The following is a 24,503-nucleotide window of genomic DNA, read 5'->3' as shown; positions in this document are numbered from 1 at the left end:
AAGTGTTCTAGGTCAAAGGGGACTTGGGGACATGTGACATCTAGGGAACAGTTGCATGGTCCTGAATTGAATCCACTTGCAATAAATTGGTGGAATTTGAAAGGCTTCTGTGGATGTCTGGTAATATATATCAGTGTTAATATTCTGATTGTGATAGTTGTACTGTGGTTATGGGCTATGATTATATAGAAGAATGTCCTTTTTTTTTTTTTTTTAACTATTCAATGGCAAGAGGACATCATGTCTGCAACCTATTCTCAAGTGGTTTGGAATGAAAACGAGCCCAGTTACATCATGCTAGCTTCCTGCTTTAAATCCTTCACTGTTTTTCTTTTTCACAGAGAACAAAATGCGTGTCATCAGCCCAGGTTTACAAGGCCCTTATGGTTTGCCCCTGCTTCCTTTTTAGTTTTGTCTCCTGTGTTCTTGCCTCTTGCATTTCCATCTGAAGCAACAGAAAGTTACATGCTGTCCTCATTCCCTAGAATCCTTCTGACTTCTTTCAGTCATTGTCTTCAGTTCTTAGATAAAACGTCACTTCTTCAAGGGCACCTGCCTCATCTTCCCTCATCAGAAGTGCCAACCCCAGTCACCACCGTGTCAGCCTGTTCATTTTCAATATTGCACATGATTTAGCTTATTTCTCACCCATTTATTATTTGCTTCTTCCATTAGAACAGAAGCTCCAGGAGGAGAAACCACATCTGTATTGTTTGATACTCAGTCTTCACTGGATAGGATATTGTTGATTTAGGCTCTAAGTAAATATTTGTTTCATGAATGAATTTTGTTCAGCCCTGCATTTTAATCACCAGGCAGTCAAGTAGTGCAAAACCTTCATGTCAAGGTGTTTCTGTGTCATATGTTCTGTGATGTATGACTTGATTCATTTTAGCATGGGGAATGATATATGCTGAAACATATTTCATTCATTATTTTATTGTTCCTTTCTGCTACAAGTTCTTATCTAAGGACTTCAGCATTCATTACAAAGTGATAGATAATGTTATTAAATCTTGGTGTCTGCTGCTAGAACCCTTCACTGGACCTGGGCTTTGGAGGAGAGGTTCCCTCTTATTCATGACCCTTTCTGAATCTTATACCAGCCACAGACACTGCCTAGTCTGCACTGTCCAAAAGTAGACTAATAGTTTTAATATCAGTTCTAAGGAGAGCCTTTCCTTCATTTAAATAGTTATTTTTCAATATAATATCATTATGGAAAGTCCTAATTTTTATTAATGAGTGTATCAGTGTTAAGAATAGAATATAAAATAGAGTGTTCTGTTGTTAAACAAGATAATATATAACTCACATCTCTGGCCTTGGCCATGTCATCATAAATATGGATTAAAGAATGATACCATTCTATGTCAGTTGGATTCCAACACTGGTGTGGTTTCTATGTTTTAGGAGACAGCTTGGGGCTTAATAAGATATAGTATCCTGGGGTGCATGGGTGGCTCTCAGTTGGTTAAGTATCTGACTCTTGATCTTGGCTCAGGTCTTGATCTCAGGGTCCCGAGAGACCCATGCTGGGTGTGGGTCCATGCATGGGTGGATGCATGGACCCATACATGGCTCCATGCTGGGTGTGGAGCCTACTTAAAAAAAAGAAAAAGATATAATATCCTTTAGTGGGTGTGGGTGTATGCTGTGGGTTCACACGCCACAAACCATGTGACCGTGGACTCACTGGGATTGATTAGTTTCCAGATCCTTTAGTTTATACGATTTCTGAGTTGAACTTGGTAGATAGAGTTCATTGTGGCATTAATGTTTTAAAATTTTTCTGTATTTTTTGATGCTTTCACATATTAGGGGCCTTGCTAATCCTGGAGAAACTGAGTCTCCTAGGGCTAGTTAATTTCTAGAGATAGCAAACAACTTGTCTCTAAGCATGATTTTCATATGTGAACCAACCAATCCAAACCCCAAGCACAAACCAAACCAGTATTTCTCCTGCCCTAAATCACTCCAGAGCCAAGTATAGACAACTAAAGACCACCCCTCTAGCCCAGAGCCCACTGAAATTATTCAAGCTATCCAATCCCAACTGTCCGGTCCTTGCTCAAACTTGCCTATCCTGCCTTGGCTGTTCCTTCCCATGAAACCACAATAAATGCTCTGGCCCATACTCTGCCCTCACTCCTTCTTCGCCCTGAACGACCCTGGTACTTCCCCCACATGGCCCTGCATGCTGTAGCATGCCCTTTCCTCTTGGAAATTGTAAGTAGCAACCTCTTTTCAAGGCAATTGTCTCCCTGTCTATCACCTCACTATTCTTGACAAAAACAAATCCCAGGTACGTTTTAAAACAGTCACACAGCAGAGTAAAACAAATGTCCTTTTCATCCCATCTTCAGAATCCCCAAGGACATCTGGTCTTGTTGTCTGACAAATCTGGTAGTGAATAAAACCTTTCTCTCCCATTCTTTTTACTTCTCTCCCCCCACTTTTGTGCATATTTGTGTATAGCAGCAAGATTTGGCAGGATGTAGGATTGGTTGTACTGTCACCTCTAGAGGAAATGCTCATTTTCCAGTCCACCTGTACATGGAGTTCAATACAGAAGGAAGGCATCTGCGCACAAACAAGCACTTGACTCATCACAAGGTCATAACATGTAATTTGTGTTGGAAATAAAGCAAAGTCTTAGAGGTATAGAATGTACCTCTTTCCCCAAAGCAGCAGGAACACAGACCCTTGGATGTATATGATGATGGCAAGTGGATTTTTATTAAGAACTTTGATGAAAAAAAGTCATGTAATATCGGATGGCAGAAAAACAGAAATGGGGTTGATTTGAAAGATTTACCAGAGGATGATCCCTCAGGGATTTTGCATGCAGCAGTGATAAAGTTTGAAAATGAAGCACTAAAGATCAAAATTGTTCAAAAGATAGCTGGGCTTTAATAAGCAGCTTAGAACTTGGGTGAAGAAAAGCACAGGCTGGTGTGGGGGCCTGGGTGGTAGGAAAAAGCAGAGAGAAAGTGAGAGAAACTTCCAGGAAGAGAATTTGGGATGAAGGAGATGCCTTAGAGCCCCTGAAGTATTCTCTGAGGATATTGCTGCTTGCTTGTAGTTTGTTAAGCTGGCTGTGTTAGTTTGCATTCAACTGCTGCTGCTTACCAGATGCTGGTATCCAGGCAAACTACTCGTCTCTTGTTCATCTCCTAACCTATGTGACAGTTGACAGTGGCCTTGCTGGGGTGCTGAAAAGATGAAGGCTTTCCACTGGGAAACTCCAATGCAGAAAAGAGGGCATTCCCAGGGGTTTGAGGGCATACCCAGTGGGAGTGAGAAATTTCTTAGTAGACTCCTGTATTATCTTAAAATGCATATGACGATTTCACTCTGCACTATATTTGGAATAGCAAGGAACATCAGTGCATATTAGCTTTCACTCCTCTTTCACCTAGAAATGTCAATCCTGTTGGTTTGCTGTAGATTCCATTGTGCCCCAGTATTCTAAAGGGTCCTCCTGAAAACCACAAGTAACAAATGAAGTGTGTTGAGTAGACTTATTAACATCCATTATTATATTAGTGTGGATTTATTTGTGTGTTTTGTTGAGAATTGATGAAAAGATGGATCTGCTACAAGGTAAGTTGGGTGATGGGTTAAAAGCAGGTGTCTGGGGCAACAGACAGGGCAGCATTAAGAGGTCTCAGCCTTTGAGCATGGCCTTTTGCATAAATACATGGAGGGCAAGGACAGCAGAAAGTGGATGGGGACCTACACCCTCCTTGAACTTAACAGAGGAATAATGCAGCTGTTAAAAAGTGACCTGTCAGAAAAGGAAATAGCAACTCCAAAGTCTGCGGAACATAAGGTGTGTTTCTATTTCATCTAAGACATTCTAAAACTGAAAAAAAAATCGCTTTTATAAAGGTAGGAAACAAAAACAAGCAATGAAGAGATCTTTACTATAACTCAGCTCTAGGTGTGTGTCATTATGTGTCTTGGAACACATTTCCTCTCTCTTCATCAGCACCTGATATTTTAGCAATGACTGCCTGTGCTCCCATCTCCCTCACTGTGCATACCCCACACATGGCTTTGTTTGTACAATCCCTTGACATTAGGGAATGAGTTGAGGTTGATTTGAGAGGGAGCTGAGGCTGGGTACATGCAGAGGGGAATAGGCCAAGAAGGAAGGGGAGGACACTCAGTCTATTCTGGCATGGGGGCATTGAAAGAGTGACTGGACAGGTAATGGGTAAGAACACAGATTTCATCTGGGAGCTGGACCCTATGCAGATGGGTGACCTCCGTGAATTATATACAAAGGCAAAACAGAAGTGTTTGGTGCTCTTACCTGGCATGGGAGACTTTTCTTCTCAGATCTCCCTCTGCTGGACTAATGAATGTAGCTGGTTATCACCTAGGTGGAGAAGGAGGGAATGCCATCTCAATCAACAAGCATTGACTTCTTGGAATGTAGAGGAAAGTTTCTGAGGTGTGGAAGACCCAAGAATGAGATGAGAGGGAGGAGGGGTGAAGGGGGGGGTGCTTTGAACTACTTAGGGGAGACCTAGAAGGGAAGAAAATCCGATAAAGCCCAGATTCAGCAGTTGTTGTACGTTGTTGGATTTGTCTTTTTAAATAAATTGTACTGTGGTAGAAGAGACACAACAGTTACCATTTTAACCATTTTTAAATGCAAAGTTCAGTGGGATTAAGTACACTCATGTTGTTGTGCAACCATGACCACCAATCCGTCCATAAGAGCCTTTTCTTCGTATAAAACTGGTGCCCATTAAGCAGTAGCTCACCATTTCCCTCCACCTGGCCCTAGCAACCTGGTTCTACTTTCTGTCTGTGGCTTTGACTACCCTGAGTACCTCATATAATTAGAATCATACCGAATTTGTCTTTCATGACTGGCTTATTTCACTCGGCATAATGCCTTTAGGGATCATTCAAGTCAGAATTTCTGCCCTTTATGAAACTGACTAATATTGCATAGTATGGATATATCCAAGTAAATATTTTGTTTATCCATTCATCTGTTGATTTGGATTATTTCCACCTCTTGGCTCTAGTGAACAATGCTGCTAAGAACGTGGGTATATAAATCTCTGCTGGAATCCCAGCTCTCCATTCTTCTGGACATATGATTAGAAGTAGAATTGCTGGATCATATGGTGATTCCATTTTAATTTTTTGAGGAATTGTCATACCATTTACCACAGTGGCTGCACCATTGTACATCACGACCAGCAATGTATAGGGTTCCAATTTCTCCACATCCTCTCCAACAATTTTTTCCCATTTTTTCATACTAGCCATCCCAATGAGTGTGAGGTCATATCTTATTGTGTTTTTGACTTGCATTTCCCTAGTGATGTTGAGTACCACTCATACGTCATCTTTGGAGAAATGTCTATCCAAGTCATTTTTGTGTTGTTTCTTTCTTTTTGTTGAACTATTCATCTAGTTGTTTATTTACCAACTCTCTGCCCTGGTCCCAAGATACCAGTTTCAGTAGTAGAATTTAGTGACTCATCACTTACATATAACACCCAGTGCTCATCACAAGTGCCCTCCTTTATACTCATCACCTAGCCCATTCCCAACCCACCTCCCTCTATCAACCTTCAATTTGTTCTCTATGATTAAGAGCCTCTTATGATTTGCTTCCTTATCTCACTCTTTTTTTCCTTCCCCTATGTTCATCTGTTTGTTTCTTAAATTCCACATATGAGTGAAATCATAGTATTTGTCTTTCGCTTATTACAGTACACTGTATCTCTATCCACGTCTTTGCAAATGGCAAGATTTCATTCTTTTTGATGGCTGAGTAATATTCCAATGTATATACATACCACATCTTTATCCATTCATCAGTTGATGGATGTTTGGGCTCTTTCCACAATTTGGCTATTGTTGATACTGCTGCTATAAACACCAGGATGCATGTATCCTTTCGGATCTGTGTTTTGTATCCTTTGGGTAAATACCTAGTAGTACAATGCTGGGTCATAGGGTAGTTCTATTTTTAACTTTTTGAGAAACCTCCATACTGTTTTCCAGAGTGGGTGCACCAGTTTGCATTCCCACCAACAGTGCAGGAGGGCTCCCCTTTCTGCACATCCTTGCCAACAACTGTTGTTTCCCATGTCATTAATTGTAGCCATTCTGACTGGTATAAGGTGGTATCTCATCATGGTTTTGATTTGTATTTCCCTGATGACTGATGCTGGACATCTTTTCATGTGTTTGTTATCCCTCTGTATGTCTTCTTTGGAAAAATGTCTATTTATGTCTTCTACCCATTTCTTAACTGGATTATTTGTTTTTGGGTATTGAGTTTGATAAGTTCTTTATAGATTTTTGGATACTAATCCTTTATTGGATATGTCATTTGCAGATATCTTCTTTATTGTAGGCTGCCTTTTAGTTTTGCTGATTGTTTCCTTTCCTGTGCAGAAGCTTTTTAGCTTGATCAAGTCCCGATAGTTCATAATTGCTTTTGCTTCCCTTGCCTTTATAGACATGTCTTGCAAGAAGTTGCTGTGGCCGAGTTCAAAAAAGTTGCTGCCTGTGATCCTCTCTGGGATTTTGATGATTTCCTGTTTCACATTTAGGTCTTTCATCCATTTTGAATTAATGTATGGCGTAAGAAAGTGGTCCAGTTTCATTCTTCTGCATGTGGCTGTCCAATTTTCCTAGCACCGTTTATTGGAGAGACTGTCCATTGGATATTCTTTTCTGCTTTGTTGAATGAAGTTTAGTTAACCGTAGAGTTGTGGGCCCATTTCTGGGTTTTATGTTCTATTCCATTGATATTTGTGCCTGTTTTTGTGCCAGTACTATACTGTCTTGATGACTACAGCTTTGCAAAATAGCTTAAAGTCTGGAATCCTGATGTCTCCAGTTTTTCTTTTCTTTTTCAGGATTGCTTTGGCTATTGGAGTCTTTTGTGTTTCCATACAGATTTTGGGTTTGTTTATTCTAGCCCTGGGAAAAATGCTATTGGCATTTTGATAGGGATTGCATTAAAATGTAGATTGCTTTGGGTAGTATAGACACTTTAACAATATTGGTTCTTCCAATCCATGAACATGGAATATTTTCCAATTTTTTGTGTCCTCTTTAATTTCTTTCATAAATGTTCTGCAGTTTTCAGAGTACAGATCTTTTACCTCTTTGGCTAGGTTTATTCCTAAGTATCTTATGTTTTTTGATACAACTGTAAATGGAATTGATTCCTTGATTTATTTTTCTGCTGCTTCCTTATTGGTATATAGAAATGCAGCAGAGTTCTGTACATTGATTTTATATCCTGCCACTTTGCTGAATACATGTATTACTTCTAGCAATTTTTTGGTGGAGTCTTTCAGGTTTTCTTCATAGAGTAGATATGTTTGTAAATAGTTGAAGTTTGACTTCTTGCTGATTTGGATGCCTTTTATTTCTTTTTGTTGTCTGACTGCTGAATCTAAGACTTCCAATACTGAGTTAAATAGTAATGGTGAAAGTAGACATCCCTGTCTTGTTCCTTATCATAAAGGAAAAGCTCTCAGTTTTTCCCCATTGAGGATGATATTGGATGTGGCTCTTTCACATATGGCCTTTATTATGTTGAAGTAAGTTCCAAATATACTCTGCCCACCCCACAAAATTATTTTAAAAATAAGTGTTTTTATCAAGAATGGATGCTGTAATCTTTCAAATGCTTTTTCTGCATCTGTTGAGAGGATCATATGGTTCTATCGTTTCTTTTAATGTGGTATTTCATGTTGATTGATTTGGAAATATTGAACCACTCCTGCAGCCCAGGAATAAATTCAGCTTGATTGTGGTAAATAATTCTTTTAATGTACTGTTAGATTTGATTTGCTAGTATCTTGTTGAGAATTTTTGCATCCATGTTCATCAGGGATATTGGAAAACGAAATATGTCTCCTTTTTAGTGGAGTCTTTGGTTTTGGAATTAACGTAATGCTGGCTTCATAGAATGGGTTTGGAAATTTTCCTTCCATTTCTATTTTTTGGAACAGTTTGAAAATAGGTATTAACTTTTCTTCAGATGTTTGGTTAAATTTCTCTGGGAGGATGTCTGGCCCTGGACTTTTGTTTGTTGGGAGATTTTCTTTTTTTTTAATAATAAATTTATTTTTTATTGGTGTTCAATTTGCCAACATACAGAATAACACCCAGTGCTCATCCCGCCAAGTGCCCCCCTCAGTGCCCGTCACCCATTCACCCCCACCCCCCACCCTCCTCCCCTTCCACCACCCCTGGTTCGTTTCCCAGAGTTAGGAATCTTTATGTTCTGTCTCCCTTTCTGATATTTCCTACCCATTTCTTCTCCCTTCCCTTCTATTCCCTTTCGCTATTATTTATATTTCCCAAATGAATGAGAACATATAATGTTTGTCCTTCTCCAATTGACTCATTTCACTCAGCATAATACCCTCCAGTTCCATCCACGTTGAAGCAAATGGTGGGTATTTGTTGTTTCTAATGGCTGAGTAATATTTCATTGTTGGGAAATTTTCGATTACTAATTTAATTTCTCTGCTGGTTATGGGTCTGTTCAAAATTTCTATTTCTTCTCTTTCAGTTTTGGTAGTTTCTATGTTTCTAGGAATTTTTCCATTTCTTCCAGGTTGTCCAGTTTGTTGGCATATAATTTTTCATAATATTGTCTTATAATTGTTTGTATTTCAAGATATCATGCCTCCAGTATGAGGTGTCCTGGGACTGGGATCACATCCTTAATCTAAAGTATGAGATTTCATTGCTCAGACTAAATGGCCCAGGGCAGCCATTCTCCGATGCTTTGTAAAGAAGATGGGTTTACTGTTAAAGAATTAAACTCTCCTCTAAGATGCAACACTGATAAAATCTCTAGTTGATGTCTTACAATACAAAATAGGCTAGTTAGACTATGTAGAAAATGATAACACAGCTCCTTGGTCTAGGACCCATGTCACAGAAGATTAGGAGTCTTTTACACTTAGGCATACAACACAGTTGGCCATACAGTGGCACCTGAGATTTTTTTTTTTTTTTACCATCAAATCACTATATCTTGATTTTATTTAGCAACATTGAGCAAGCTTTAACTCAAGTGGGTTATGTCCTCAATACCAAAATAATACCATTCTCTCTGCTCAGAAACAGCCTGCGACAGACCTCTATCCTGATTCCACTGCCTGCAGACTCTGAAGGAAAGGCCAAGATGTGATTGATAGGGGAGACTGGATGGTCAGGCAGTTCCAAACATTCAATTCAAGAGGGAGAATCAGTAAAAAAAAAAAAAAAAAAAAAAAAAAGGGAGGGGGGCAGAAAGGTGTGAAGAGAGAGAGAGAACAGAATGCCTGGTATGTATGCAAAGTGCCTTTGAACTGTAAGACCATATACAAATAGGTGCTAGTTACTGGTGAAGTAGAACTCAGCAGACTGGTCTCTGATGAATGGAGAAATTGAAAGCATGTTTCTCGAAGGACGGAAGGAAGGAAAGAAAGAAAGAGAAAGAATGAAAGAAGAAAAAGAAAGAAAAAGAAAGAAAGAAAGAAAGAAAGAAAGAAGAAAGAAAGAAAGAAAATCATGCTTACTTTTGTTTTCCTGGTTCCATATCTTTTAATAATTTAATAATTATTTGGAAGATGGTCTGCTTTGCTTTCAAGGGAGTGATAAGTATGTTGTGGTGGAGAACATGAAGGACTAAAGAGCAGTCACTATCAATGAACTGAGGGAAGATTGATGAGTGGCCTGGCAGCCAACTCATCTCAGCTCCCTCTCGGCCTGATACCAGGTCAACAGTACTCTCCTTGCAGGGGGTGAGTGCTGTGTGGCACAGCATGATGCTTTGCTCAGATGTTCTTGTACTCTGTCTACCCCACAAAGCAGTGTTCTTACAGTGTCCTGCCCTGTGTGGATATAGCTACGCCCTGTGCAAGGCTTGTGATGAGCTTCTACCTGAATCTTTGAAGAAAGGGGTCGATAAATTAGTGGTGAGGAGAAGGGGAATGTTGACACATATAAAAGCAGTAGGCAGCATTTTTTCTTAAATGCTGTTAAGGAGATAAGATTTGAATTCTGTTAGAATATCTATATCTACTAAAATGTTTAACTTCCACCCCTCCCCCTAATGTCCTCGCTTGTCTGTATTATAAAATTGCATTTCTCTATCCATTGCCTTGGAACATTATCATTTTGTGCTTTTCTGGGCCTTTTGTAGACAGGAAAGGTAGATTTTCTGTGGGAATAGCCCACACAAGCTTGAAAGTGGTTGGGAGTGAGAGAAGAACAGGAGGACATTGGGACACAGGGAGTGCTGGCAGGTTTGCAGCAGAGACAGTGGCAGGTTTAGAAGGGACCAAAGAAGGTCCACAAAGAAATAGATAAAGAAGGATAGAGATGAGGGATTGGGGAGAGTGGCAGGAAGAAGAGTCACAAGGAAGTTAGAAACCAGGTCAGAAGGAAAGGGGCCATGTGGGTGGGAGTTCAGTCATGGCGATTCAAGATAGACTTCTGTTCTTCATATGTCTTCCCATGTTAATAAAGACTTTGAAAAAATTAGTGTTGACTCAATTAGTGTTGTTGGTAGTAAGCTTTTGCTAGCTCAAAGTGACGAAGCAGAAGAGGATGTCGTAGGTCAGTGGTGCTGAGGTGAGATCCTTGCTCTAAGTGGCTGGTTGGGTTAGATGGCTTCAAGTTCCCTCCTGCTCCCACTGTAAGCTTCCCTAGCCATATCTTTTATAAATGTGTATGCACGTATGTGCAAGTGTATTTGTGCAAATGCACAGTGTGTGTGTGTGTGTATGTTCCTTTTTTTTAAGGATTTTTAAAAAAAATTATTCATGAGAGACACACAGAGAGAGGCAGAGACATAGGCAGATGAAGAAGCAGACTCTCTGAGGGAAGCCCAATGCAGGGCTCGATCCCAGGATCCCAGGATCCCAGGATCCCAGGATCCCAGGATCAGGCCCTGAGTCAAAGGCAGACACTCAACCACTGAGCCACTCAGGTACCCCTGTGCTCCTTTTTCAAATAAGAGGGAACACTGGCAATACCAAAGATAAATCTTGTTGTCACTATTATACCCAGAGTCAATCCTGACTTTGCTTTGCTTTTTAATTAGTTCAAAACAAAGATCATTAGTTTCGTCTGCCATGTTCTTTTCCCCTAACTGGATGAAGTATTGTCCTTTACAGTGATCAGGAAACAAATAATTTAGACAAGAGACACTAAACAATCATAACCAGCGGTCTTTAGAATAGATCTCCTATCACAGTAAACTGGAAGGGCTTGCATTTATTTTGATAGATTAAAAGAATCAACCTTTTTTTTAGCTCATTAAAAGCAGAGTGTAGAACACAGGTCTACAAAATAGCCCTCAACTTATCAAAGACCAACTGACAATTGTCATTCTTTATCTGTAATGGAGGTAAACACAGAGAGTGTGAAAATACAGTGTTTCTGTTGGTACGTGTTGGCTGCTCTGTATTGACTTAGACGGTGTGTTCACTCACTACAGTTCAAAGTAACTCATTTTGCTTTATGGTGAGTACAGAGGAAATCCATGATTCTCTATCCCAGGAATTAGGTGTGCATAGCAGGGGGCATGGTGGCCCCAGGATCAGATCTGCCTGCTGCAATGGAACTGTCCTATGAGTGGTCACCTACCCAGCCCCTCCTTTCTCTCTGTACCATCGGAACAGTATACATCACCCTGTATTGTCTTTCACTGTCCATACTCTGCAACACACACCCACAGCCCTCACATGTGAGGTCCTTAAGGGCAGAGACCTCCCTAAGAGGTTCATCAGTGTTAGGGTCGCATAGAACACATGTTAGATGTTCCCTACATATTTTTAAATCGAATTAACACACTTCACTTCTCTTGTCTAATGCCCCCAGGTACCGCAGGTAGGAGGAAGGGGACAGAAGTTCACTGACTTCTCAAGGGCCTCCTACCTTTCACCCCTTGTCATGTGTGCCAGGTGTGCCTATCCTCAAATCATAGTCCAAAAATGACTTATTTGTGTCAGTTGTCTTTTGCAAACTTTGTTGTTCTTTTTATTTGCTGGTCTGTCATTTAATCAGCCAAACACTGGCAGAGAAAAGAAGGCACGTTGGGTCAAAGCATCTTCCTCCCAGCATTTTTTTACCTGGAAAATGATAAAATGAGGGGTTGTCCTAGATGGTCTCTGGGTATTTTTTATGTTCAAATATTCTCCATAATTTCCCAGTTATCCTCTTTAGTTTGTGAAACTGGACTTTATACCTATCTTCTGCTCAATAATATGGAGGCTTCAAGTAAATATAGACTACCCATGGGAAGTGGCTGCTGATGCTTAGTTAGAAAAGCTAACCTAAGGACGAATAACTTGCCTCGAGGTGGACGTTGTCCAAGAATGGACAGCTTTCATCCTTATCACTGTAAGAGATGATTTAGATGAGGGCTCATATAAAATATCTAAAAATATGGAAAAATACAGAGTAAACCATGAATACCTTCAACACTACAATGCATCCAACTTCACAAAACCTCTCCCCTCCTGACAGACCATGACTGCTAAGAGTTTTGGGTGAATCCCTTGAATCTTTCCCTTAATTTCCAAACAGGTACATTGTAGTGGCTACAATATTCTGCAGAATGACTCTTTCTGACTCTGTCCGTTCCTCTATTTGTGGATAGTTAGATCTTTTTTCCTGTATCTTTTCCCCCACATATGATGCTACAGCATCCTTGCTCTTATATTTTTGTGCACATGAGTAAACATTGCCATAAAATTGAGTGTTGGAAGTGGAATATAGGAGCCAAGGGATTTGCACATTTAAAATTCTGATAAAGGGCAGCACGGGTGGCTCAGCGCTTTAAGCACCGCTTTTAGCCCAGGGTGTGATCCTGGAGACCCAGGATCGAGTCCCACGTCAGGCTCCCTGCATGGAGCCTGCTTCTTTCTCCCTCTGCCTGTGTTTCTGCCTCTCTCTCTCTCTCTCTCTCTGTCTCTCATGAATAAATAAATAAAATCTTAAAAAATAAAATAAAATAAAATAAAATTCTGATAAAGATCATGATAAAAGCCAAATTGCCATTTAGACAAGCTCTGCTAGATTTTGTTCAGATCAACACTCATTTCCCCAATCCTTGCCAAGCAAAATTATCAATCTTTGGAATTGTTGCCAAACTCATCTGCAAAACAAATATACTTATTTGAAAGACATATATTATTAACTATTAAAGTTTTTTCTTTATTTGTTTGATTATTTAGAGTCCAGTGTTCTTATTCTTCTTTCACTTAGGAACAGGTATCTGATAGACACTTGTTATCTAGATTGGTTCTCTGTTTCTCTTGAATTTTCTCCAACAGGTGTTAGTATTTTATTATTTTGCATTGCATTCTGGGAGAATCCTTTGACTTAATGGAGTGTGTGAATTTGCTCTTCACTTATGTCTCTTTTGAAATTCAGCCTATCTGCTGAGGTGTCTCATTTTTTTTTTTTTAGATTTTATTTATTCATTCATGAGAGATACATAGAGAGAGGCAGAGACAAGCAGAAAGAGAACCAGACTCCTCAAAGAGCAGGGAGCCTGATGTGGGACTCCACCCCAGGAATCACGACCTGAGCCAAAGGCAGACGCTCCACCACTGAGCCACCCGGGTGTCCCAGGTGTATCATTTTCAAGATCTCTTGTTGCTAATCTTTCTTAATCATCTTTCCTGATGTTTCATGGGTACAACTTCTTCTCTCATCTTCCTGAAAACTTGGGTTATTTTTACTTTTAAAGGCTTACCTGTGTCATTTGGTTGCTTTATATTCTCCAAATTTATTACCTTGGTTGAGTTAAGTACCTCTTCCATGGTTTTGATTTTTATCAAACTCTTGGAGACTTTTAATTGCCTGTCCACTTCCATACTGGGCAGTTCCTATTTGCATATCTATGGGTGGTACTTGAGCACAGTGGTTTATCTCCAGGTTTTATAGGAGGGGCTACATATGCTGCCTAATTCTCTGAGGGAATTGCTCTACTCATGGCTTATCTTGTGGGTGACACTTCTGTTGTATGATGCTCAGCACAAGAGGGAAAAAGAAAGCAGTAGTGGGAAGGATCGACTGGCCAGCCTGCTCTGAAACATTTTCCAACTAATCACTGTCAGTTATTCCAAAGTTTCTTCCAGTTCTGTGTTACCTCTATCCTTGGAGCTCACCTATCTAGCAGTTGTGTTTTCCTATGTGTGTCTTGGGTTTTGCTCTCCTTGGTTTATCTAATTTACAGTAAATCTTTATAATTTCTTGTCCATTGGTGGTGCTTTTTATTTGTCAAGCACTATTATAGAATTATTATTATTATTTTTATTATTATATCTGTTTATCGTCTCTAAGAATTTGTATAAGATTGAGAATAGTTACTTGGGTTCAGCTGATTCAAACTTGAGTTTTTATTCTCTGTCCTGCTATTTTTGAAAAGATGCTCTCTGTTCTTATTATCTTCCTTGTTAGGCTAATTTTGAGCTTATGATACTTAATTTTTTTTGCATGTTCTTTATTTACAAATACATGTGCTTCCGTGATGGGAATCAGTGGAAATACTTATAAGTAGGAAATAAATAATCAAGGTTGTAAAACACAAAAATCATCATTCTGATTTTATAGCCCTCATCATTTTCCCCCTTTATTCACTTATTCGTCACTTATTCATGTTTTTGGTTCTTTAAAAAAGATTTACTTATTTTAAATATTTATTTATTTATTGAGAGAGAGAGCACACACCTGTGTGAGCAGGGGTCAGAGAGAAAGAGAGGGAGAGAGAGAATCCCTAAGCAGACTCCCTGCTGAATGTGGAACCCAAAGCAGGGCTCAATCCCAGGACCCTGAGATCATGATTTAAGCTGAAACCAAGAATCTGATGTTCAAATGACTAAGCCACTCAGGCACCCCTGTATTTTTTTTGGGGGGGATGCCAGTCATTATGGATCTAGACAAGATCCTAGAATTCAGAAAGCTCTGTTTAGTGAAAGAGAACCAAAAGGTAGAAAACTAATGAATGCATGGTTGAACAACAAATTTGCATGTCTTTAAAAGGGAAAGAAAAATCTAGGTGGCTGCAGAAATAATTTACTATTATTGATCTGGTAAAAATAGCAAGAATTTCCTAAAACAAGAACACCTTTAAGTTCCTTGGGAGAACTCTAGCAGGCATGAAAAAATAAACAGACTGTGTAGCTGATGATTCATCTTTCAGTTAAAGGCAAATTGAGGTAATAGAGATATTTTGCAATTTTTATAAGCAACTTGAGGAATAAAATTGATAAACTTTGTTCCCTGTTGAGGTTATGGCCATTGAAGCCCCCTGCACTCTTTTTTTTTTTGCACAGAAGTAGATATTAAATACCTATTAAATGAATGTAATGTCATGGTTTCTAGATAGTGCATTATTAAACACCAAGACAAAACATTTTTAAAAGTCTGTATTTTTTTGTAGTGGGGGTAATGTTGACCTCATAGAATGAATTGGAAGGTTTTTCCCTCTCTTTGTTTTTTTCTTATTGTTCTTACTCATTCCTCAGATATTTGGCATAATTTCTCAATGATGCCACCTAAACCTTGACTTCTTTCTGTGGAAAGGTTTTTAACTAAAAATTCATTTTCTTTAATTGATATAAGGATATATTCAAGTTATCTACTTCTTCTTGAGAGAATTTTAGTAATTTGTATCTTATAAAAACTTATCCATTTTATTTACACTGAATTTCTTGGCATGAATTTATCCATATTATTCCCTTATCATTTATTTTTGATACTATCTATGGTGATTTCCTATCTCTCATAGAGATACTAGCAATTTTGTGTCTTTTATTCTTTCTTATATGTATGGCTAAAATTTTATCAATTTATTGATCTTTTCCAAGAACCAGACCTTGGTTTCATTGATTTTTTTTTGTGTGTGTTGTTTTTCTGTTTTCTCTTATATTGAGCTCTTCTTTTTATTCATTCCTCTGCCTATTTTGAGTTTTACTTGCTCTTTTCTCTTTCTACATTCTAAGGTAGAAGTTTAGATCATTTAAGACCTTATGTATTTTCCAATATGCATTTAGTGGTCCATATTTCCCTGAATCATTTCTTCTGCTGCATCTCATGTATTTTCATATATTGTATTTTTATTTTCATTCAGTTTAAAATTCTTCTCTTTTTATTCTATCCATTAAAGGGAGAAGGGTTTTGACATCACTGAGTAGTTGAAAATCTGTTCATTTCTCTATACAGTTCTATCAGCCTATGTTTATATGCATTTTGAAGCTCTCTTATTAGGTGCATCAAAGTTTATTATTCTGTCTTTTTATTTTTAAGATTTTATTTATTTATTCATGAGACACAAAGAGAGAGGCAGAGACATAGGCAGAGGAAGAAGCAGACTTCTCACAGGGAGCCCAATGTGGGACTCGATTCTGGGACCAGGATCATGCCCTGAGTCAAAGGCAGACGCTCAACCACTGAGCCACCCAGGCGTCCCTTGTTATGTCTTTTTGATGAATTTATCCCTTTATCATTCAGAGGTGACTCTATTATATCTTCAACGAGTTTTAATAATTTTTGGCCATTATATTTTTCAATTTTTTTGGTAACTTCTTCTCTTTTGGAGACTCCAAGAACATGTATAGTAGGCTGTTGGAGTCGTCTTATAGCTCACTGACATACTGTTCAAGTTTTTCATAGAGTTCATTAAACTCTTTTTCTGTTGTGTCTAATATGCTCTTAATCTCATCCATTTCCCATCCCCAGAATTTTGATGTGCACCCTTTGTTTTATCTTCCTTTAAAAAAATTATTTATGTATTTATTAATGAGAGACACAGAGAAATGCAGAGATATAGGCAAAGGGAAAAGCAGGCTCCTTATGGAGAGCCTGATGTGGGACTCGATTCTGGGACCCCTAGATCACACCCTGAGCCGAAGGCAGATGCTCAACCCCTGAGCCACCCGGGTGTCTCTGTTATATCTTCTTTAACTCCTTTAACATACTTATTTTCACAAGCACGTGAAATATAGTAATAATATTTGTTTTAGTATCTCTGTCTACTAACTCAATCACCTACATTTCCTTTCTGAGTTGATTTCAGTAGACTGAGTTTTCTCCTTACTTGGAGTTGTAGTTTTTTAATTTCTTTGACCATCTGGAAATTTTTTACTGGATGCTGAACATTGTGTTTTTGATTTTGCTGTGTGGTGGATATTATCATATATCGAAAAATATTCTTGAGGTTTGCTTGTGAACAGTTTGGGTTTTTAAGGCTTGCTTTTATGCTCTTGTTTAGGTGAGAGAGCAGCCTTGAGTCTAGGGCTCATTTTTTCTATTTTCATTTTCTAGATACAGCATCCTCCTAATTAGTTAATGCCACATATATTGAGATTTTTCCACTCTGGATGGTGGGACACCAGCTCTTCCTGGTTCTGTGTGTTTGGCTAGGGATTCTTTCACCTGCTCCTTTCAGATGGTTCTTTTTCCAGACCTCAGATAATTTCCTTTTATACACACGCTTATCAATACTTAACTGAAGACTCAGAAGACCCTCTGAAGACCCTCCACAAGTCTCTCCCTATACAAGTCTCCTCTCTCTACTACTCTGTTACGTCAGCTCTAGTTGACTTCGCCTTTCTAAAATACCCATTTTGTCTTCACAACTTAGACTGGTATACTTAGATTGGCAGACTCTTCCAGAGAAACCCATTCAGTGTGGATCTGGTACTCAGCAAGTACTCTGAGCTGCTGATTTACTCTTAGGAGTTCTCAGTATACACAGCCAGTGAAGACTGGGAGTAAATTACAGTCTCTCAGGGAAGGGATACAGAACAAGGAGAGGAAAATTCTAAAATAGAACCCCAGGAAACATCAAAATGTATGTGGAAAGTGAAGTGATAATTCTTTTAAAATGATTTTCAAAGCAAAGCCCTTAAGTAATGTATAGTTTAAATTTTCTACTGTGGTTCAAGAATGTGATCATTATTCAGGAGATTGATAAGTCACCAGCTAAGATTACTATGAATCTTCTGGGTGACCTATTTTTTTCTGGGAACATGTCTAGGAACTCAAGCTAGGAACACATTTAGAATCATAGGAAAGTTCTAAAGGTCCAAGAATGCCCTGTCTCCACAGCTTAGAGCCAAATAAATGTTCAACATTCATTTTTAATGGGCCACATGGGAATTGGTTAACTAAAAACTAATAATAAAAATAACAAAATAAATAGCAATAATAATAGCTAATATTAAGTAGAAAATGAAGTCAAGAAAATTAAACCAGAAAAGAAGAAGTTTGCATCTATAGAACAGACCTAGAGACTAGACTCAGAGACCTAAATTAAATCCCTGGACTGTCTCCAGCTCGTTGGGTCACATTGGACAGTTCAGTAACCCAATGTCTTTGAGTCCTAATTTTGACATCTTTTGCATGGAGAATAATTGTACAAGGACTTCCAGCTCTGTAAGTTTTAAAAGCTGCACAAATAAAAATTGTTATTTTTAAGACTTCACCATGATTTTGTTTTAAAAATTGTCATGGCAAATAAATGAAGAAATAATATGAACAATTTTAATTTATGGTTAATTTTTGCAAGTATATATTTTACCCCTAGACACATGGGTGCAAATTCCTTTTAAGAGTTTATCAGATGGTATAAAAGCCCAAGTTGGAATACATTATACTTTCAAGTCACAAATTTAAGACTCTTTCTCATTTAGAGGTTGTACATCTCTTTTTCTGTATTAAGCTAAAATGTATTTGATAAAGATATATTTAAATATTTTCAGTGTTAGCATAATTACATTTATTTCTTGACCAAGCAAGAGGTTCTTTTCAAAACTGTTTCAATACAATCTCCAGTGTAAAGTATAGACTGATGCAGGATAATAGCATTTCAAGTTTTGTTTTCTTTTAATTGGTTGAGCTTATTAGTGAAGTTGAGGATGTAATCATGTTAATGAGTTCTCTTTAAAACTTTGCGTTCTTTTATTCTATTCAATAAAAACAGAAAAGTGTGTTTCAAATTGATTCCTGACTGATCTGAAATGATCTGTTAAGGATTTGAAAATGAATAAATGTCGTGGTAATCTGGGAATATGGTCTCATTTGTGAGGCCCTTTGGCTGTCATTTGAACAGAATGTTTCATTTTTGATGAAATGTAAAAGAAAGGAGACTAAGGAAAGTAGTGGTCTGACCTTATATTGTTCCAGTAAATTCTTTCAAGGGGACATTTAAAAATGAATATCAAAAAAAAAAAAATAAAAATAAAAAAATAAAAATGAATATCAGAGTCTGAATTCCTCTTCTTTGATGAATTAAAATGAAAATAACTGGGTCAATTTTTCATATTAGTAGAATAAGATAATATAGAATTAAATGAATAGAAGTTAATAGAAATTTATGGGAGTTATTATATCAAAGTACTTCCAGTAGCACACATATTAACTAGAACTCTTACTGACTTTTATCATAAAATTCAGAAAAAAAGGGAAACAAATCAATATTGTTGTGGATGAAGCATTAGGTATTAACTTCTTTAGGATTTATTCTTTAGGATTTTATTTAAAAATAAAAAGGATTTTTTTTTATATAATGTTTAATTATACTGTCCTGTTAGAGTCTCTTTGGGACTAGATTAATGTGTTATCATTACTTTGCTTTACACCCCTCCAAAAGTTTTTTGTTTGTTTCTGTTAGTAATTTATAGGGAAATAGGGTAAAATGACAAGAATGTTTATTTTCTGTTGTTAAATGAGTGGCTTTTTAAAAAAAGTTCTTGGAATAAAGGAATAAACCTTTATTCTTGGAATAAACCTTTGGAAATGGGGTCCTTCAATGTGTGACATATCCATGCAATGGAATGTGATGCAACAATTTAAAACTATGCCGTAGAAGAATATTTAATGACCTTAGAGCATGATCAAGTGCAAAAAGCAGAATGCAAAACTGTACAAGCATGATACCAATATTTTCAGAGAGTTAGATCAGTAGACATAATATATAGGAATGAATGAGAACAAAATGCTAGTGGCAGTTTTGTTTGAGTGGGACTGGGAGTGATATATTTTCTTTTTTATATTTTGTGTTTTTTTCAAAATAGTTAACAGCAAACAGTTTCTGATTATACAAGTAATGAATATCATTAAAATTAATAAGAAGTAAAGGGTAGGAGAAAACTCACTCAAAAATTTAAAAAATTATTTAAAATTATTTCTAAGCTCCCACATTGGTTGTATTTATCATGGTGCCTGGGTGGCTTATTTAACTGTAAAAGCTTGTCTTTTGTTAAACATCTGACTCTTGATTTTGGCTCAGGTCATGATCTCAGAGTCCTGGGATCCAGCCCATTATTGGGCTCTGTGCTCAGTAGGAAGTCTCCTTAAGATTCTCTTTCTCTCCCTCTGTTTGTCCCTCCCCCTGCTTGTGCTCTCTGTCTCTCAAATAAATAAATAAATCTTTAAAAAAAGAAAATGAACTTATAAAGGAGATGCGTTTGAAGGATGGACATATATTAAGCAGGACTAAGGGGGCACCTAGGTGGCTCAGTTGGTTGAGCATCTGACTCTTGATTTCTGCTTGGGTCATGGTCTCAGGGTTGGGCTCTATGTTCAGTGCTGAGTCTGCTTGGGGTGTTCTCTCCCTTCCCCCTCCGCCTTTCCCACCACTCTTTTTCTCTCCCTTTATCTCTCTCTAAATAAGTAAATAAATAAAATCTTTAAAAAATCACAGGATTTAGTATGGGTGATAGTTTGATTCCTCGGAGTCTGGCCCCTGGAACAGCAGCATCAGTGTCACCTCGGAGCTTGTTACAAATGCACATTTTTGAACCCATCCCAGACCAATTCAGCCATTCAACCAAAACTTTTGGAAATGGGGTCCTTCAATGTGTGTTTTCACAGGCCCTCTAGGTGATTACAATGCGTCTGAGGTGGCTAGAAAAATTTCTCAAAAATTTTATCCTAGACAGCTTTCATCTCACATTTCTCTTCTATGTCTTCCTCTCCTACTCTGCCTCTATCATTCTGCTTCTCTCTTACACATGTAGTTTTTGTTGTAGGTTTTTCTTTTACTTTTTTCTTTTTAGAGAGGGAGAGAGGGGATGAGGGAGAGGCAGAGAGAGAGAATCTCAAGCAGACTCCACACCTTGCACAGAGCCCAACACGGGGCTCAATCTCACGACTCTGAGATAATGACCTGAGCTAAAATCAAGAGTTAGATGCTAAACCGACTGAGCCACCCAGGCATCCCTGTGTGTTACTTACTTATTCATATCTTTACCTTGTTTCTCCAGAATATTTGAGGCAGCTCAGAGGTGCATAAACTACAACAGCAAACACTCATCCAGCTGTCCAGGTATTGTCCTAAGGGCTTTACTCATTTAACTTAATGATCAGTCACAACCCTATGAGACAGTTGTTACTCTTATTTCATGACTGTCCTCTCCATTTGATACACAGGAATCTGAAGCACAAAGGCTAAATAACTTTGTGGAGGAATCCAAGCAATCTGGTCCCAAAGTCTGTGCCCTCAACCAGTTCACTATGCTGCTTCTTAAAAAATTAGTGAGGAATTGGGGATGAATGCACAGCCTGTTCTGCAGAGTTTGATATAGTGGGTAAATACAGCCCATGGATATGCCTCTGGCTCAAACAGAGAGTGAACACAAGGATAAGCTGTAAGATTATCAATCACCAAAATATTGAAGGAAGCTAATTCTCTGGAAGACCATACCTGAGTCTCGAAAAACCTTCATGTCACTCCACATGCTTGTGATTTTCATTTCATTCATTCACTTTGCTTACACAGTCATTATTTCTTGGGCACCTTCTATTTGTCAGGTCCCATTCAGGTTGCTTGGGATGGAAAGAATAAAACATACCCATGCCTTAAAGATACTGGGGGCCTAAGGGTAAAGAACGATGGTTGTGTCTCTCTTGGGGTTTCCCCCAATTTCTCCCTGAGTTTAGAGTAAGAGAAGGACACAATGACAGGTAGGAAGGGATTTAGAGCAAGCTTTTCTGGAGATACCTCAGCAAAGTCAGAAAACAAAGCCTCTAGAAAGAATCAACAATTTGAACTCATAGTCATGGGAGCACCTTTATTTCCACAACACCTTTCTCTAGAATTTGTTATCTGAGGCTTTTCCTGGATAGACTGGATCCTGAGCCGGGGAGGTTCCTTGGTTCTCTGGAGACTATGTGTCTGTGGAGATAAAGAGAAGGGAGGTGGTAGGAGAAACAAAGCCAGCTGGTTTCAACAAAGCTCTGAAGTGTGTGTGTGTGTGTGTGTGTGTGTGTGCATGTACGTATCTCATCACTAAGGGAATTACTCCTGGCCATCTGGTCAATGATCACTCTTTCCCTTCCTGTATATAATTCCTAAAACTTTGAGAAACACTTTTAAAAATTAAAATTAAAAATTATTCTTTCTCTTCTTTTCCCCATGCAGATTTATCTAATAAATAGAACACAGGCAGAATGATTTGTTTTGGTGGCAATGGCTGCTGCCAGTGACCATGACTCCATCTTCTGCCATCTGTGGTCATGAACCCCTGGAGACAGGGATGTCTCAAAATACAACACTTGGTCCTAAAGATAAGGACATAAGTAGCTGGAACTTTGGCTTGTGTTTCTAAGTGAAAATTATATTGAAAGTATGAATGTTGGTTATTATGGTGTTCAGTGGTTTTGAAATGGATGATGTCAGTTAAATGCCCAAGAGGCTGGCATCTGATAGACCTAATTTCGGATCAAAGTGTGGAACTCATCCTCACCTGCCAGGGGCATCTCTCCTAAAGCCATCATAATAAAGGTCTTAGAGCAAGACCAGGTGGGAAAATCAAGAAGATACAGAGTTTGAGCGCATGGAAGATGGTGGTAATAACAGGGGACAGAGAATCATTATTGAGCCCTCTGTGTTTCTTTTTTAATTTGCACTAACAGACTTTGTAGTGCTCTTTGTAGATCTTGTAGAAGATCTCCAGATCTCCTGGACTGCTTTTGATGAGAAAGAGGAAGAGTGAACTCGTTCAGGAGTCTCGATGTAGCACTTGCATTATTGAGCAAGTTCTAACATACTTAGTGGGGGGTTGAAGGCTATGTTGAGGAATGAGCTTCAGGATTTCACCCAGAGGGCAGCTCTTCACTAGCAGTGATGAAAGTAATTGTTTCCTAGAGGATTTTGAAAAGCTGTCACATCTGAGGTTTCTAAGTAAAAGCTGCTTCTTACTTTTCTTTTCCTTCTTTCTCTTGACAGTCCCAGCAGAAATGCATTGTGATCTTCGCCCTGGTGTGCTGCTTTGCCATTCTCGTTGCATTGATATTTTCTGCTGTGGACATCATGGGAGAGGATGAGGATGGACTCTCAGAAAAAAATTGTCAAAATAAATGTCGGTAAGAGGTAACAAACAAAACTTCTCTTTTAGGGGGCGGGCAGAAAAGCCAAAGAGAAGGCTAGATGGTAGAACAATACCATGAGTACACATGATCATCTAACCTCCCTGTGACTCTCTAGACCAAGGGAATTAAAATGTATAAGGATTTCATTCAATGACAGTTTTTTACAATTTAGGCACATTCTATACAGGGGGATGGTGGACAGAATGAAATTTTGTACAGTCTGCATTTCTGGAGACCCATCTGTCTGTCAATGAGATTTTGGTTGTTTCCATGATGAGGTTGATGAAAATGAGCACTCCAGATGGGCAGAGGACACTGTGCTAGTTGTTGTATTAAATGGAAGTTAAAAAAGCATACATCTCTGGAAAAATTCCAACTTAAAATTCTGGATTAAACAAATCAACATGTCTCTAAGAAGACATGTGCCTCCTCTATCTTAATGTAGCACATAGTTTGTTATTAACCTAGAAATAGTTACATTATATTTATGTATTATGTCTCTTTGGTTACCTTACATAGCATTTCCTTGGGATCATTCCTGACTGGCAGAGGCATCAGGGCATGGTTTTATCCCATTAAATCTCCTTATCCAACTCTTCCATGAGCTGTTTTTTTTTTTTTTTTTTTTTTTTTTTTTGGTCATGGAGAGGGTACAGGAAAGCATCAAGGCAGGGGAAAGATAGATAAGAAGTCTATTTTTATTACATGTTGCTGCAAAGATGAAGTTAGAGCACACAACTACCACAGTTATGAAATAGAGCTGATGATGAATTTTAATTGTAATTTGTCCCTGGGGCAAGCGTTATTAGTCTGAGTGCCCCTCTTTTCTAGCTTAGGATCAACAATAACTTGGTAATGTGTATGTGGGTTTTTATCTTGGAGATTTTGCCTTGAAGGGTGAATAGGTGGCACAAAAAATGTCTGGAAAAGACAATTGAAGTTTATTTGTTAACCAATGGAACATTGTGGTCTAGTTACCAGACAACAGTATTATATGCAGAACAAAGATTATAAGAGAGAAAGTAGCATACAGTTTTAGATTTATTCTAATTTGTTTGAAAGGGGTCCCTATATTTACTTCCCAGACTGAATTTGGGATAAAAATTGTGTTGAGACTA

At 38.3% G+C, this 24,503-nt stretch overlaps 1 protein-coding gene across 4 annotated transcripts in view; it reads left to right on the top strand.

Annotated features, from left to right (window-relative positions):
- Positions 1 to 24,503, top strand: part of PLD5 (phospholipase D family member 5) — a 408,683-nt gene that overhangs the window by 125,403 nt on the left and 258,777 nt on the right. For 2 of the 4 annotated variants that reach the window (XM_035719400.2, XM_035719401.2), the window contains exon 2: positions 23,243 to 23,379. In XM_035719400.2, the coding sequence (XP_035575293.1) occupies positions 23,243 to 23,379 (137 nt within the window). Of the gene's footprint in view, positions 1 to 21,319; positions 21,341 to 23,242; positions 23,387 to 24,503 lie in introns of those variants that run through there. The other 2 variants (XM_035719403.2, XM_035719404.2) reach the window with 2 other exon arrangements.

The sequence above is a fragment of the Canis lupus genome, chromosome 7 (genome assembly GCF_003254725.2).
Source record: "Canis lupus dingo isolate Sandy chromosome 7, ASM325472v2, whole genome shotgun sequence".
NCBI classification, from domain to species: domain Eukaryota; kingdom Metazoa; phylum Chordata; class Mammalia; order Carnivora; family Canidae; genus Canis; species Canis lupus.
The sequence above is the reverse complement of the archived record's forward strand: the minus strand, read 5'-3'. Positions and strand labels throughout refer to the sequence as shown.